General features: G+C 40.6%; 1 protein-coding gene across 2 annotated transcripts in view; it reads left to right on the forward strand.

Moving 5' to 3' along the window:
- GALNTL5 (polypeptide N-acetylgalactosaminyltransferase like 5) overlaps positions 1 to 12,400 on the forward strand; it is a 59,786-nt gene that overhangs the window by 10,217 nt on the left and 37,169 nt on the right. The window contains exons 3-4 of one of the 2 annotated variants that reach the window (XM_019795554.2): positions 4,290 to 4,410; positions 11,193 to 11,359. In XM_019795554.2, coding sequence (XP_019651113.1) covers positions 4,290 to 4,410; positions 11,193 to 11,359 — 288 coding nt within the window. The remainder of the gene's footprint in view (positions 1 to 4,289; positions 4,411 to 11,192; positions 11,360 to 12,400) is intronic. The other variant, XM_034639746.1, reaches the window with a different exon arrangement.

Below are 12,400 nucleotides of genomic sequence, written 5' to 3' on the forward strand. Positions count from 1 at the left end.
AAGGGCAGACGCTTAACCGCTGTGCCACCCAGGCGCCCCCTTCGAATAATTTTCTACTGTCTACTACTGATATCCAATTTGATTCCGTTACAGTCAGAAAATATACTCTGTATGATTTCAATTCTTTTAGGTTTTTGAGGTTTGTTTTATGACCCAGAAAATGGTCCATCTCTGGTGAATACTCCATGCACACTTGGAAAATCAGTGTATTTGCTGTTGTTGGGTGCAGTGTTCTTTACGTGCACATCAACTAGATCCTGTAGGTTGACTGTATCATTCAGTTCTTCTATGTCCTTGCCAAGTTTTTGGCTAGGAGTTCTGTCAGTTGCTAAGAGTGGCTGTTGAAGACCCCAACTAAAATTGTGGATTTGTCAGGTTCACTTTAACTCTATCCCAGTTTTTGCTTCATGTATTTTGAGATTGTTTTTTGACGTGTTTCTATTTGGAATCATTACGTCTCACTGGTACACTGAACCTTTTATCATAAGGTAATGTCTCTGTCTCTAGTAATTTTCTCTGCTCTGAAGTCTGTTTTATCTAATATTAATATAGCCACTCCTACTTTTTTTTTTAAGTAGGCTCCATGCCCGACGTGGGGCTTGAACTCAGAACCCTGAGGTAAAGTCACATGCTCTATGGACTAAGCTAGCCAGGCACCCCAGATATTTGCAAGTATATCGTTTTCTGTCCTTTTATTATCAATCTACCTATATTTCACTGAAATAAGTTTCTTGTAGGTAGCATATTGTTGGAACAGTTTTTAAATCCGCTCTGTTAATCTGTGCTTTTAACTGGTATATTTAGATCATTTGCATTTAAGACAATTACTGATGTCAGAGTTTCTCAGCCATTTTATTTATTTTTTTTGTTTGTTTCTTCTTTTTCTCTATTTCCATTTCTCTTATCTTACTGCGAGTTACTTGAACATTTTCAAAATTCCATCTTGATTTATTTAAAGTGTTTTTTAAAGGATTGCTTTGTATGGTTTCATTAGTGGTTGCTGGAGGTGTTACGCGACACATCTATAACTTACCACAGTCTCCTTGAATTGGTGTTTTGCCACTTCAAGTAAGTGTAAACCATTCCTTAGCCTCTTCAATTTAAAAATATGATTGTCTTGAGTATTGAGCACCACATCAGATGGTGTTGTAATTGTTGCTTCAAAAATCAAATATGGGGACACCTGGGTGCCTCAGTCAATCAGGCGTCTCCCTTCAGCTCAGGTCATAATCCCAGGGTCCTGGGATCAAGTCCCACATTGGGCTCCCTGCTCAGCGGGGAGCCTGCTTCTCTATCTCCCTCTGCCTGTCCCTCCTCCCTGCTGTGCTCTCTCTCTGACAAATAAATAAATAAAATCTTGAAAAAAATCAAATATGATTTAAGAAACCTGTGAGAGTTTCTTAATGAGTCTATCATATTTACCCCTATTTTAATCCATTTTGATGTTCTTTTTTCTTTTTGGAAGTTCTAAGCCTCCTCCTGTTATCATTTCCTTGTTTAGAGAACTTTCTTTTGCTGCTCTTCCAGGGTGGGTTTGCTAGCCACAAATTCTTAGTTTTTCTTCACTTGGGAGTGTCTTTACTTTCTCATAATTCCCAAAGGATATCTTCGCTGGATATAGAATTTGCTGTTAACAGTTCCTTTCTTTCAGCATTCAGACATGTTTGTCGCTTCCTTCTCCACAGTCATTCAGATTGTTCCTCTATGAGCCCTGCGTTTTCATTTTCTCTCTGGCTGCTTTCAAGGGTTGTCCTTTGTCTTCAGTTTTCAGAAGTTGAGTTATGATGTGTCCTGACATGGATTTCTTTGGTTTATCCTATTTGGGGTTTGCTCAGCCTCCCGAGTCTATAGATGTCCAGCTTTCACCGAATTTGGGGAGTTTCCAGCCTTATTTCCGAGAGTACTTTTTCAGTCCCGGTCTGACTCCTCTCCTTCCAGGGCTCTGATAATACAAAGATCAGCTCTTTTCTTGTCCGTACACAAGTTCCTGAGACTGTTTTTTTCTTGTTTTCTGTGTTGTTCGGATTAGATGGATTCCATTGATCAGCCATCGCTCTGCTAGTAAGCCTGCCCAGTGCATTTTTTATGAGACTATTGTATTTTTTAGTTCTATATTTTCTTTTTTTTTTTTATAACTCCTGTTTCTTTGCTGATATCTTCCCTTTTCCATTTGTTTCTGAGCATGTTTATGATGGCTGCTTTAACGTCCTAGTCAGATCATTCAACCTCTGGCTCATCTTGGTGTTGGCATCTCTTGATGGTCTTTTCATTCAGTTTGAGGTCTCTGGCTCTTGGTATGACAAAGGATCTTCTGTTGTATTCTGGGTGTTTTGAATATTATGAAAATCTGGGTCCTAATGAAGCTTCTTTATTAGCAGGCCATCCCCTGCTGAGATGCAGTACAAGGGTCGGATGGATGGGTAATCTTTGTTTCCTGCTGGGCCTGTGGACACCACCCCAGCAACCAGGGAGCAGGTGCACTGCCCCCTGAGGGTGGGGGGAAGTTCAGCTCCCCCTTTGGTAACATGGGGCACAGACTTGCATGAAATTGTTGTCTCTGAGTTGGCTCCCCAGTGGGCCTCATGGACACCAGGGTTAGGAGAGAGGAAGTAGTGTCACTACCCAGCCTTGCATAACCTGCTTCTCTCTGGTTCACCAGGTGGGGTAGAGGTTAGCTCTCCATTCGGCCTTGCTGATCTGAGGGGCAGGGGGTATGTGGAGTGTGACTAGTCCCACCTTATACCCCCTGGATGAGTCTTGTTGCTGCCATGTGGACTTGGAGGCTCAGCATGCCATTGACATGGTATTATCTTGGGGAGAATCAGAGAGCCACCTGCTTCCCCCAGGCCAGCTTATGGAGGACCAGCTCCTTGCTCAGCCTGTCCACACCATCCACACAGGTAATCAGAGCTCAGCCTGCTTCTGCCAAGAAGGGGGATGAAAAGGGTAGGTCTGCTCAGGCCCACCCACATCACTGCCTGTTGCTCCCTTGGGTGTGGTGGAAGGTCCACTCCCTGCCCACCACACTGAAGCCACAGGGGTTGGTGTGGTTCTCCCACTGCTGCTTGACTTGACTAGAGTAGGTCCAGCCAAAGGTTTTCTGTAGTTAGGAGTCCATGGCCCTGTGGCTAGAGGGAACAGGCTTACCTTTGAGTTTTTGTGTGTGTGCCTATTGGTGGTTCCACTTGGAGGCTTCTACAGACCTCTGTCTGGGATTTACAGGAGGCAAAGGAAATCAGGAGCTCACCGTGTCCTTCCTCCATACCTGAGATCTGCCTCAGGAATCTGCCTGCTCGTTTCAACCTTTCAGAGAACCTCCTATCCTTATCTGTTGTGTCATGTCCAAGATTTCTTAGGTGCAAGAAAGAGAGCCTAGTGGAAACGGGGTTACTACATCTTGAAGAGAATCCCTTTTAAATATAATATAGCCTTTTATATCCGTTTTGGAAAGCACTTCATAGGCATTGGAAAAGAAAGTTTATTCTTCAAAAACAAAGCAAAATATAAATCCACTAAGGAAATATAACAAATTACATTAATCAAGTTCTTTTTTTTTCTGATTTAGAGTTCTTAAAATATTCCATTACTGGTTATTTGTAGCAACAGATATTGATATCTCTAATGACCTTAACGTAAATATTTCACTGCGGCAATATTTGATGTCTGCAAGCTCATTCCTGTTTAGTCTTTATTGTGACTTATTCTTACTGTGAGTATAAAGTGACTTCCTGGTTCCTCCTTCCAATGAATTCTGTACTTTTTTAAATGATATTTTGACTCCTGTATTCTTAGACCATTCTTTTACTTTTAACCATTTTAGTTCATGCTGTTTATCTTTCATGATTATATTTTGTTTCTTCATTGACATTTAAGAGTTTTTAATCTTTCAGTAGGAAATTTATTCCATCTTCATTTGTTGTTAGGACTGGTGTGTTTGGGTTGTTTTATTCTCTGCAGTGGCATTTCAGGAGAGGGGTTTTAGCTCTCCCTTCCCACCTTTCCTAAATCCATCAGTTAAAATTAGTTCACACGGCATTGTGAATCATGATGGGACCAAGGAGGCCAAGCACTTCCTTACCTAAAGAGACTGAATGACCAAAGGCTAGCTTGTTTTGCTAAGAAATCTGCTTTGATTTTAGCCTTATCATATGGAGGTCGTGTAGGTTCCAGGAAAATGAATGGCTCATTATAAAAGGAGTGAATTTGCGATATAGTTATTCTTATTATGCTTTATCAAAGTGATGGTAGTAAATCTATACTTATGTAACTGTAATTACCCTTTCTTGCAGGTAAGGATTCTAACTATTCAAACTCAGAATATATTGCTGGATTCTTAAAATATGGATTTAATGCCATTCTCAGTAAAAGCTTGGGCAGTGAGAGAGATGTGCCAGATACCAGGAATAAAATGTATGTTAATCCTCATTTTTTTATTGAGGTATAATTGACATATAAGATTATATTATTTTCAGCTGTGCAACATAATGATTCGATATTTATATATATTGCCAAATAATCACCACAATAAGTCTAGATAACATTAGCTACCATACATAGTTACAAAAAATATTTGTGTGTGTGTGATGAGAACTTTTGAGATCTACTCTTTGCTACTTTCAAATAAGTAGTGTAATATTATTAACTATAGTCACCATGTGGACATTATATCCCCATGACTTATTTATTTCATAACGGAGCTTTGTTTTGCCCACCCCCTTCATCTGGCAACCACCAGTCTGTTCTCTGTGTTTATGAGGTTGGGTTTTGGAGTTTTGGTTGTTTGTTTTTTGATTCCACATGTAAGTGAGATCATATGATATTTATCTTTCTCTGACTTATTTCTTTTAGTGTAATGCCCTCAGGGTCCGTTCGTGTTCTTGTAAATGGCAAGATGTCATTCTTTTTTATGCTGAAAAGTATTCCATTGTGTACATAATACCACATTTTCTTTATCCATTCATCCACTGATGGACAGTTAGGTTGTTTCCATGTCTTGGCTGTTATAAATAATGCTGCAGTAAACATAGGGGTGCATGTATCTTTTTGAGTTAGTGTTTTCATTTTCTTCGAATAAATACCCAGAAGTGAAATTGTTGGATCTTATCTTAGCTCTGTTTTTAATTTTTTGAGGAACCTCCATAGTGTTTTCTGCAGTGGCTACACCAGTTTGCATTTCCACCAACAGTGCACAAGTGTTCACTTTTCTTCACATCTTCTTCAACACTTGTTATTTCTTGTCTTTTTGATAATGTCATCCTAACAGGTATGAGATGACATCTCATTGTGGTTTGATTTGCATTTCCCTGATCATTAATGATGTTGAGCCCCTTTTCATGTACATATTGGCCATCTGTCTGCCTTCTTTGGGAAAATACCTATTCAGATCTTCTGCCCATTTTTGTTTATTTTTTTTAAAGATTTATTTATGTATTTATTTGACAATGAGAGAGACAACTAGAGAAAGAGGGAACACAAGCAGGGGGAGTGGGAGAGGAAGAAGCAGGCTCCCAGCGGAGGAGCCTGATGAGGGGCTCGATCATAACGCCAGGATCACGCCCTGAGCCGAAGGCAGACGCTTAATGACTGACCCACCCAGGCGCCACTTCTGCCCATTTTTAAATTGAATGGTTTGCTATTGAGTTTTATGAATTCTTTATATATTTTAGATATTAACCCCTTGACAGGTATATAATTTTCTCTCATTCAGTAGGATGCCTTTTCATTTTGTTGGTGATTTCCTTTGCTCTGTGGAGGGCTTTTTAGCTTGATGTAGTCCCACTTATTTATTTATACTTTTGTGCCTTTGCTTTTGGTGCCAGATCCAAAAAAATCATCACCAAGACTGACGTCAAGAAGCTTAGTGCCTCTGTTTTTTCCTACAATTTTTATGGTTTCAGATCTTACAGTCAAGTCTTTAATCTATTTCAAGTTAATTTTTGTGTATGGTGTAAGATAGTGGTCCAGTTTCATTCTTTTGCATGCAGCTGTCCACTTTTCCCATCACCATTTATTGAAGAGACTGTCCTTTTCCCATTGTACGTTCTTGGTTCCTTTGTCGTAATTAATTAATCATACATGCATGATTTTATTTCTGGACTCTCCGTTCTGTTCTGTTGATCTGTGTGTCTGTTTTTATAACAATACCAAACTGTTTTAATTACCATAGGTTTGTAATAGAGTTTGAATCAGAGAGTATGATGCCCCCAGCTTTGTTCTTGTTTTCTCAAAATTGCATTGCCTCTTCAGCATCTTCTGTGCTTTCGTACAAATTTTAGGATTCTTTGTTTTATTTCTATGAAAAATGCCATTGAAATTTTGATATAGGTTGCATTGAATCTGTAGATTGCTTTGGGTAGTGTGGACATCTTAACAATGTCTAGTTCTTCCAATCCATGAGTACAGACTGTCTTTCCATTTATTTGTGTCTTCTTTAATTTCTTTCACTAATGTCTTACAGTTTTCCAGTGTACAAGTCTATAAATGACTACATATTAATTTTTAAATAAACAGTTACTAACCAGGTTTTAATTTTGACATATTAGAAGTTTTCCTGTTTTTAGGACTTCGAATCAGATAATTCAATAGGCTATTTCAAAATTCTGGAGTTTATAGGGTAGAGAACACCTTCCCTAGTTGCACCAAACGTGTTCTAGGGATTTACAAGAATTGCATTGCCCACAGATCTTTTTATTAAATTACCAGTTGGCCAAAGGATATTTCTGATACAAAATGCTTCAGTCAGCTACCTATTTTTTATTGAAGATCTGCTTTTTTTCATTGTTCTCATTTGTGTTGGTGCCTTTTCTTTTAACTTCTGGTAAACTGGACATAATGTAAAATGTACCATTTTCACTATTTTTAACTGTTCAATTCAGTGGCATTGAGTACATTCACATTGTTTTATATCCATCATCACCATCCATCTCCAGAACTTTTTCATTAAATACTAACTCCCCATTCTTCCCTCCCTCTGATTCCCCCCACAACCACCATTGTACTTTCTGTCTCTGTGAATTTTAACTACTCTAGGTACCTCGTAAAAATGGAATCATACAATAGTTGCCTGACTTATTCCATGTACCATAATGTCCCGAAGATTCCTTCATGCTGTAGCATGCGTGCCTTAATGGTTCTGATGGTTTCCAGCTCAAGATTTTTGATATTCTCTCTTAATTAAATGAGAAGTACTTAAAGAATATAGGCATCTTCCAGTAACACAGAAACAAAATCCAGGCTCCAGGAAACAGGAGAAAGTGGGGCCTACTGTGTCTTGTTGCAACCTGTGTGTAACACGAACGTTTCAAACCACAAATATATGAATCAATAAAGCACCTAGGTAGCTAAATATCACTTAAGATGTGGCACGCTCGAGAGACATAGGGTTTACACATGATGACACTGTCTGGGTCATGATAAAAGAAAAAGAATTTAAATTTATTCAAACCATATAACATGATATGAATTTAATTTAGAGGACAATTTTTTTATTTTTTATTTTATTTTTTAAAGATTTTATTTATTTATTCGACAGAGATAGAGACAGACAGCGAGAGAGGGAACACAAGCAGGGGGAGTGGGAGAGGAAGAAGCAGGCTCACAGAAGAGGAGCCTGATGTGGGGCTCGACCCCATAACGCCGGGATCATGCCCTGAGCCGAAGGCAGACGCTTAACCGCTGTGCCACCCAGGCGCCCCAGAGGACAATTTTTTTTTAAAAGATGTATTTATTTATTATAGAGGGGAGGGAGGGACAGATGGAGCAGGAGAGAGAATCCTAAGCAGACTCCCCACTGAGCATGGAGCCCGATATGGGGCTCTGTCTCATGACCCTGAAATCATGACCTGAGCCAGAGTGAAGAGTCAAAAGCTTCACGGACAGCACCACCCAGGCACCCCAGGGGACAACTTTTTTCTTAACCGGATAGTGAACTACCACAAAGGAAAGCCAATATTTTCGAATGCCTGTAAGCTATGAATTTCTTGCCACACCATCAACTCTTTTCCCTAAATCTCATCTCCTAAAATAGTGTAGCTGTCTTTCCTTCCTTTCCCCATTATGTGATTGTTCAGAAAAACAGAAACTTCAGAGAGAGACTGTCCAAAGAGAGAAGTGAACTTGAAAGTTTTCGTATTCAGAATATTAACTTATTTAATAGGAAATCCAATTATGTACAAGGTATATTTGTGTTTAAAATAAATTTTAACTACTAGGAATAACTTTTAGTTTTGGAGTCCAAGCAAATTTTCAACCATTCTCATACTAATCTCTCATACAAATTCCATTAAATGGGATTTCCATTTCAGCCGTGCCTTAAGGTTCACATGATTATTTTCAGTAGCAATGGAAATATTTGATACAGATTTTTGAAGAGTACATTTTTATGTTGCTGGTCGTCTGATTTAATTTTTTATCTTTTAACTTAACAATTTTGAAATAATTTCAGACTTACAAAATGGTTGCCAAAATATCTCAAAGAATTCCCATATAGCCTTTTCTTAGATTCCCCAAATGTTAACATCTTCCATACCCTCAGAACCAGAACAATGAACAAAACCAGTGAATCAACATTAATACAATACCATTAGCTAATCTACAGACATGATTCAAATGTTTACAGTTGCCCCACTGGCGTCCTTTTTCTGGAGGACCCAACCCAGGACCCCAGACTGCATGTGGTGTACCCAGGCCCTTGGCTTTCTTCCATCTGAAACCGTTCCTAAGTCTTTATCTTTCATGACTATAACACTTTTAAGAGAGTGAACCAGTTATTTTCTAGAATGTTCCTCAGTTTGAGTTTGATGTTTCCTTGCAGTCAAATCCAGATCATGCTTTCTGGCAGGAACGCCAGAGAAGTGATTTCGTGTCATCCTCAGAGCATCGCATCAGGAGGCGCGTGGCGTCCATTTGTCCCATTACTGGTGAAGTGACTGGGGGTGAAATTACTTTCAATCACTTGACTAAAACAGAAGCTGTTTAGCGGCACTGTAAAACGACTATTTAGCCTTTTGTAATTCATAAGTGTGCAGATTTCTTTTAAATGCTAATCACAGAAAACCTGCAAAATATTTTTACAAATGCAAAAGGGGGGTGTTTCTCCTGTCTTAGTGCACAAGGTATGTAAGCCAATAACCTCCCCCTACTCAGTACACTCTGTGTCTGTCTCTGTGCTCTAATTTTCCCTTTTCGCAAGGACACCAGTCTTACTGGACTAGGCCACCTTAATGACATCTCCCTCCTCGCTTCTGCAACAATCCCATTTCCAAATAAGGCTACACCGTGAGGTACTGGGGGTTCAGACTTCAGCACACCAGTTGGGGGAGACACGAACCACCCCGCAGTAGTCCTGCTTTATACTCTACTCTTCTTGATCTGTATGATCAGCAAAGAACAAGGACCACCAAACCCAGGCCTTGTCCAAACTTCTTTTACCCTGAAAACCTGCTTATTTAGCTGAGAAAAGTTTAGGTCGGAAAAGACCACAGCAACATTTGTCAATTAGTTTTGGAGAAACTCATACACCTAGGGGCCTAGAGTCCTGGTGTGACATAGCCTCAGGCCCCTTCCCTATCATTGTGTCATTCCTCTGAAGGGACTCCATTTATCTACAGTTCTCTTAAAATGATTTGCCCAGGGCTGAATATAATGCTGGAGGTGTGACCTAAGTAGCACGAGTTCACCCTGGACCGCCATGTGCCTCATTCTTGCGTTACTCTTCTATTCTCATCTAATCCTCTTTGAGAACTCCATAATCTTCCCAGGATGGCCTGTGGGTCATTCTCCTACCTGTCTCTGTGAAGCTGTGTACAGGACACGCCTCCCCCTCTTGCCGGCCGCTCAGCCCCCTCCCTGGTCCCATTCCCTAGAACATGATGGCAGCTTCTACCTGGTAGGTACATCTTCATCTAGTCTTGGGTAAAAATGTTCACTAGGCAAGTCCCTCTTCTGCGGTGACACCTGCCCATGAATATATTCAGGGTCTGTGTGGGATACCTGTAGGCCTGCCCCCACCCAACTCCTCCTCTACTGGCATTTCCTGCCCTACTTCTCTTCCCACAAGTTGCAGTGGGAATAGTGACTTTCGATTTTGACCCCACTCGCTGTCCACAGTCCATTAACCTAGGGATGGGCACCTGAGTCAGGCTGGGCCAATGAATCCTTACCTGTGACTTTTTGAGAAAGAGGAAGTCTTACCAGTTAGTCCTTGGGTGCTGGACCAAGATATGCTGATCTTGGCCACATTTCCGGCTCTGTGAGGTAAAGAAGTGGAAACGAGCCAGGTTGCAGACAGAGAATAAGAATTGTATAATGAGCCTGATGTGATTCTTACTGTCTGCCAGGCCGTGTTCTGAAGATCTGACATTTTAATTCATCGAACCCTCCCAACCTAGGAGCTAGGCTGATGTTGTTATAGTTACTGTTATTCCCAGATGTAAAGACAAGAACAGAAATGGACCGAGTGTCCAGGCGACTTTCAAGCCTCTAGCTCCAGTCATTCCTGAAGGCTCCAGCAGCACGCCTGTCACTAGGTCCTGTGGGACATTTGGGTCCCCTTCCAATATATTTCCCTTTCTTATGCTTCAGCTAGCTCCAGTGCGTCTGTCATTTACAACCAAAATACTTCAAAATACAACCAAATAATGTAGCAGTTCAAACAATAATTAATAGCTAACAACTAATATTATTAGAATTCAGCTCCTGTTTTTCTCTTGTGTGCACAAAAATAATAACACGTTTTTGTCAAATCCTTAGAAGAAATCCAATTACACCATATCCATTGCATTTCTTTGCCACAACAAACTAGAGCACAAGATTCTCTTTGAAGATAGTACAATGCAGTTAATTTGAACCTTTCAAAGTGTGTAAGTGTATTAATGCACTTTCATAATAGAAACCAGAATATAGGTATAATTCATGTTTACACTATGTTCAACATAGAATTAAGATGGTCCAAACAGGGTTTCCAGGGAAGAGCGATCATTGCTGACATTAAGAAGGAGGGAGTAATTCAGAAAATATTAGAATAGTGCAAGAAGTTAAAGAAGTTTTTGTATTGTAATTTTGGTATTTTCAACTGTACCGTCACCTTATTGTCATAACGGTCAATTAAGGGAATAAAGAGGAAAGATGCAAATAAAGAAACGTACTTCAGCGAGACCCCAAATCATTTTTTTTCCTTTTATTTATGCCTGCAGGTGTCTTCAAAAACATTACCCAGCCGACCTACCTACTGCCAGTGTGGTTATTTGCTTCCACAATGAGGAGTTTAATGCCTTGTTTCGGACCATGTCCAGTGTCATAAACCTCACTCCACACCACATCCTCGAAGAAATTATTTTGGTGGACGACCTGAGCTCCGTTGGTAAGACAGAGCGCCATCCACCTGTGTCACCTGCTCCGAAGGCCGTGTGATCTCTGGCGGAACTTGCTACACGTTTTACATTTGGTGGTTGCCGAGGCAGGCACCGTTGGGTCACCGGTGGGGATGTAAGCGCTGGTCCCTGTCCTGTGGTGTTGGGCTCACGGGTGCTTAGCGCTTCCAATAGGTGACTAAAGGTGGGGGCACAAACCTGGTCTTCAGAGATCACAGATGACATTCAGGAGGAAGCGAACGTCCTAACTGAGGCCTGAGTTATCCAGATGGAGAGGAGGGGAAAGTGTTTTAGGTGGAGGCAATAGCACCATAAAGGTCCAGAGGCCAGAGGTAACATGGTGAGTTGGGAATAGTTCTGTATTTTATGTAGTGTATGTATGAGTTTAGCGTTGGGGGAGGGATGGACATAAAACCAGAGCTATAAAAAGGCCACCAGGCTTGTGAAGGGCACTGTTGGAATTTTCTCTGGAGAGATGGAATGCTATTACAGGCTTAATGCAGGGGAGCGACACGACCCAAGTCCTCCTCATGAAAGAACTCTTCTTTAAAAAATTTTTTAAAAGATTTATTTGAGAGAGAAGCGGGGAGAGGCGAGGGAGAGGAAGAGAAAAACCCAAACAGACCCCGCACCGAATGCAGAGCCCAACATAGGGCCTGATCCCATGACCCTACACTAAGATCACGCCTGAGCCAAAACCAAGAGTCAGAAGCTCAACCTACCTGGGGCGCCTGGGTGACTCAGTCATTAAGCATCTGCCTTCGGCTCAGGTCATGATCCCAGATTCCTGGGATCCAGCCCCACGTCGGGCTTCCTGCTCAGCGGGAAGCCTGCTTCTCCCTCTCCCACTCCCCCGCTCTCACTGTCTGTCTGTCAAATAAATAAATAAAATCTAGAAAAAAAAAAAAAAAGAAGCTCAACTTATTGCACCGCCGAGGCACCCCTCATGAAAGAATTCTTTTTTATTTTATGTTATTTTATTTTATTTTATTTTATTTTATTTTATTATATTTTATTTTATTTTATTTTAT

Source organism: Ailuropoda melanoleuca, chromosome 1 (genome assembly GCF_002007445.2).
Source record: "Ailuropoda melanoleuca isolate Jingjing chromosome 1, ASM200744v2, whole genome shotgun sequence".
NCBI lineage: Eukaryota > Metazoa > Chordata > Mammalia > Carnivora > Ursidae > Ailuropoda > Ailuropoda melanoleuca.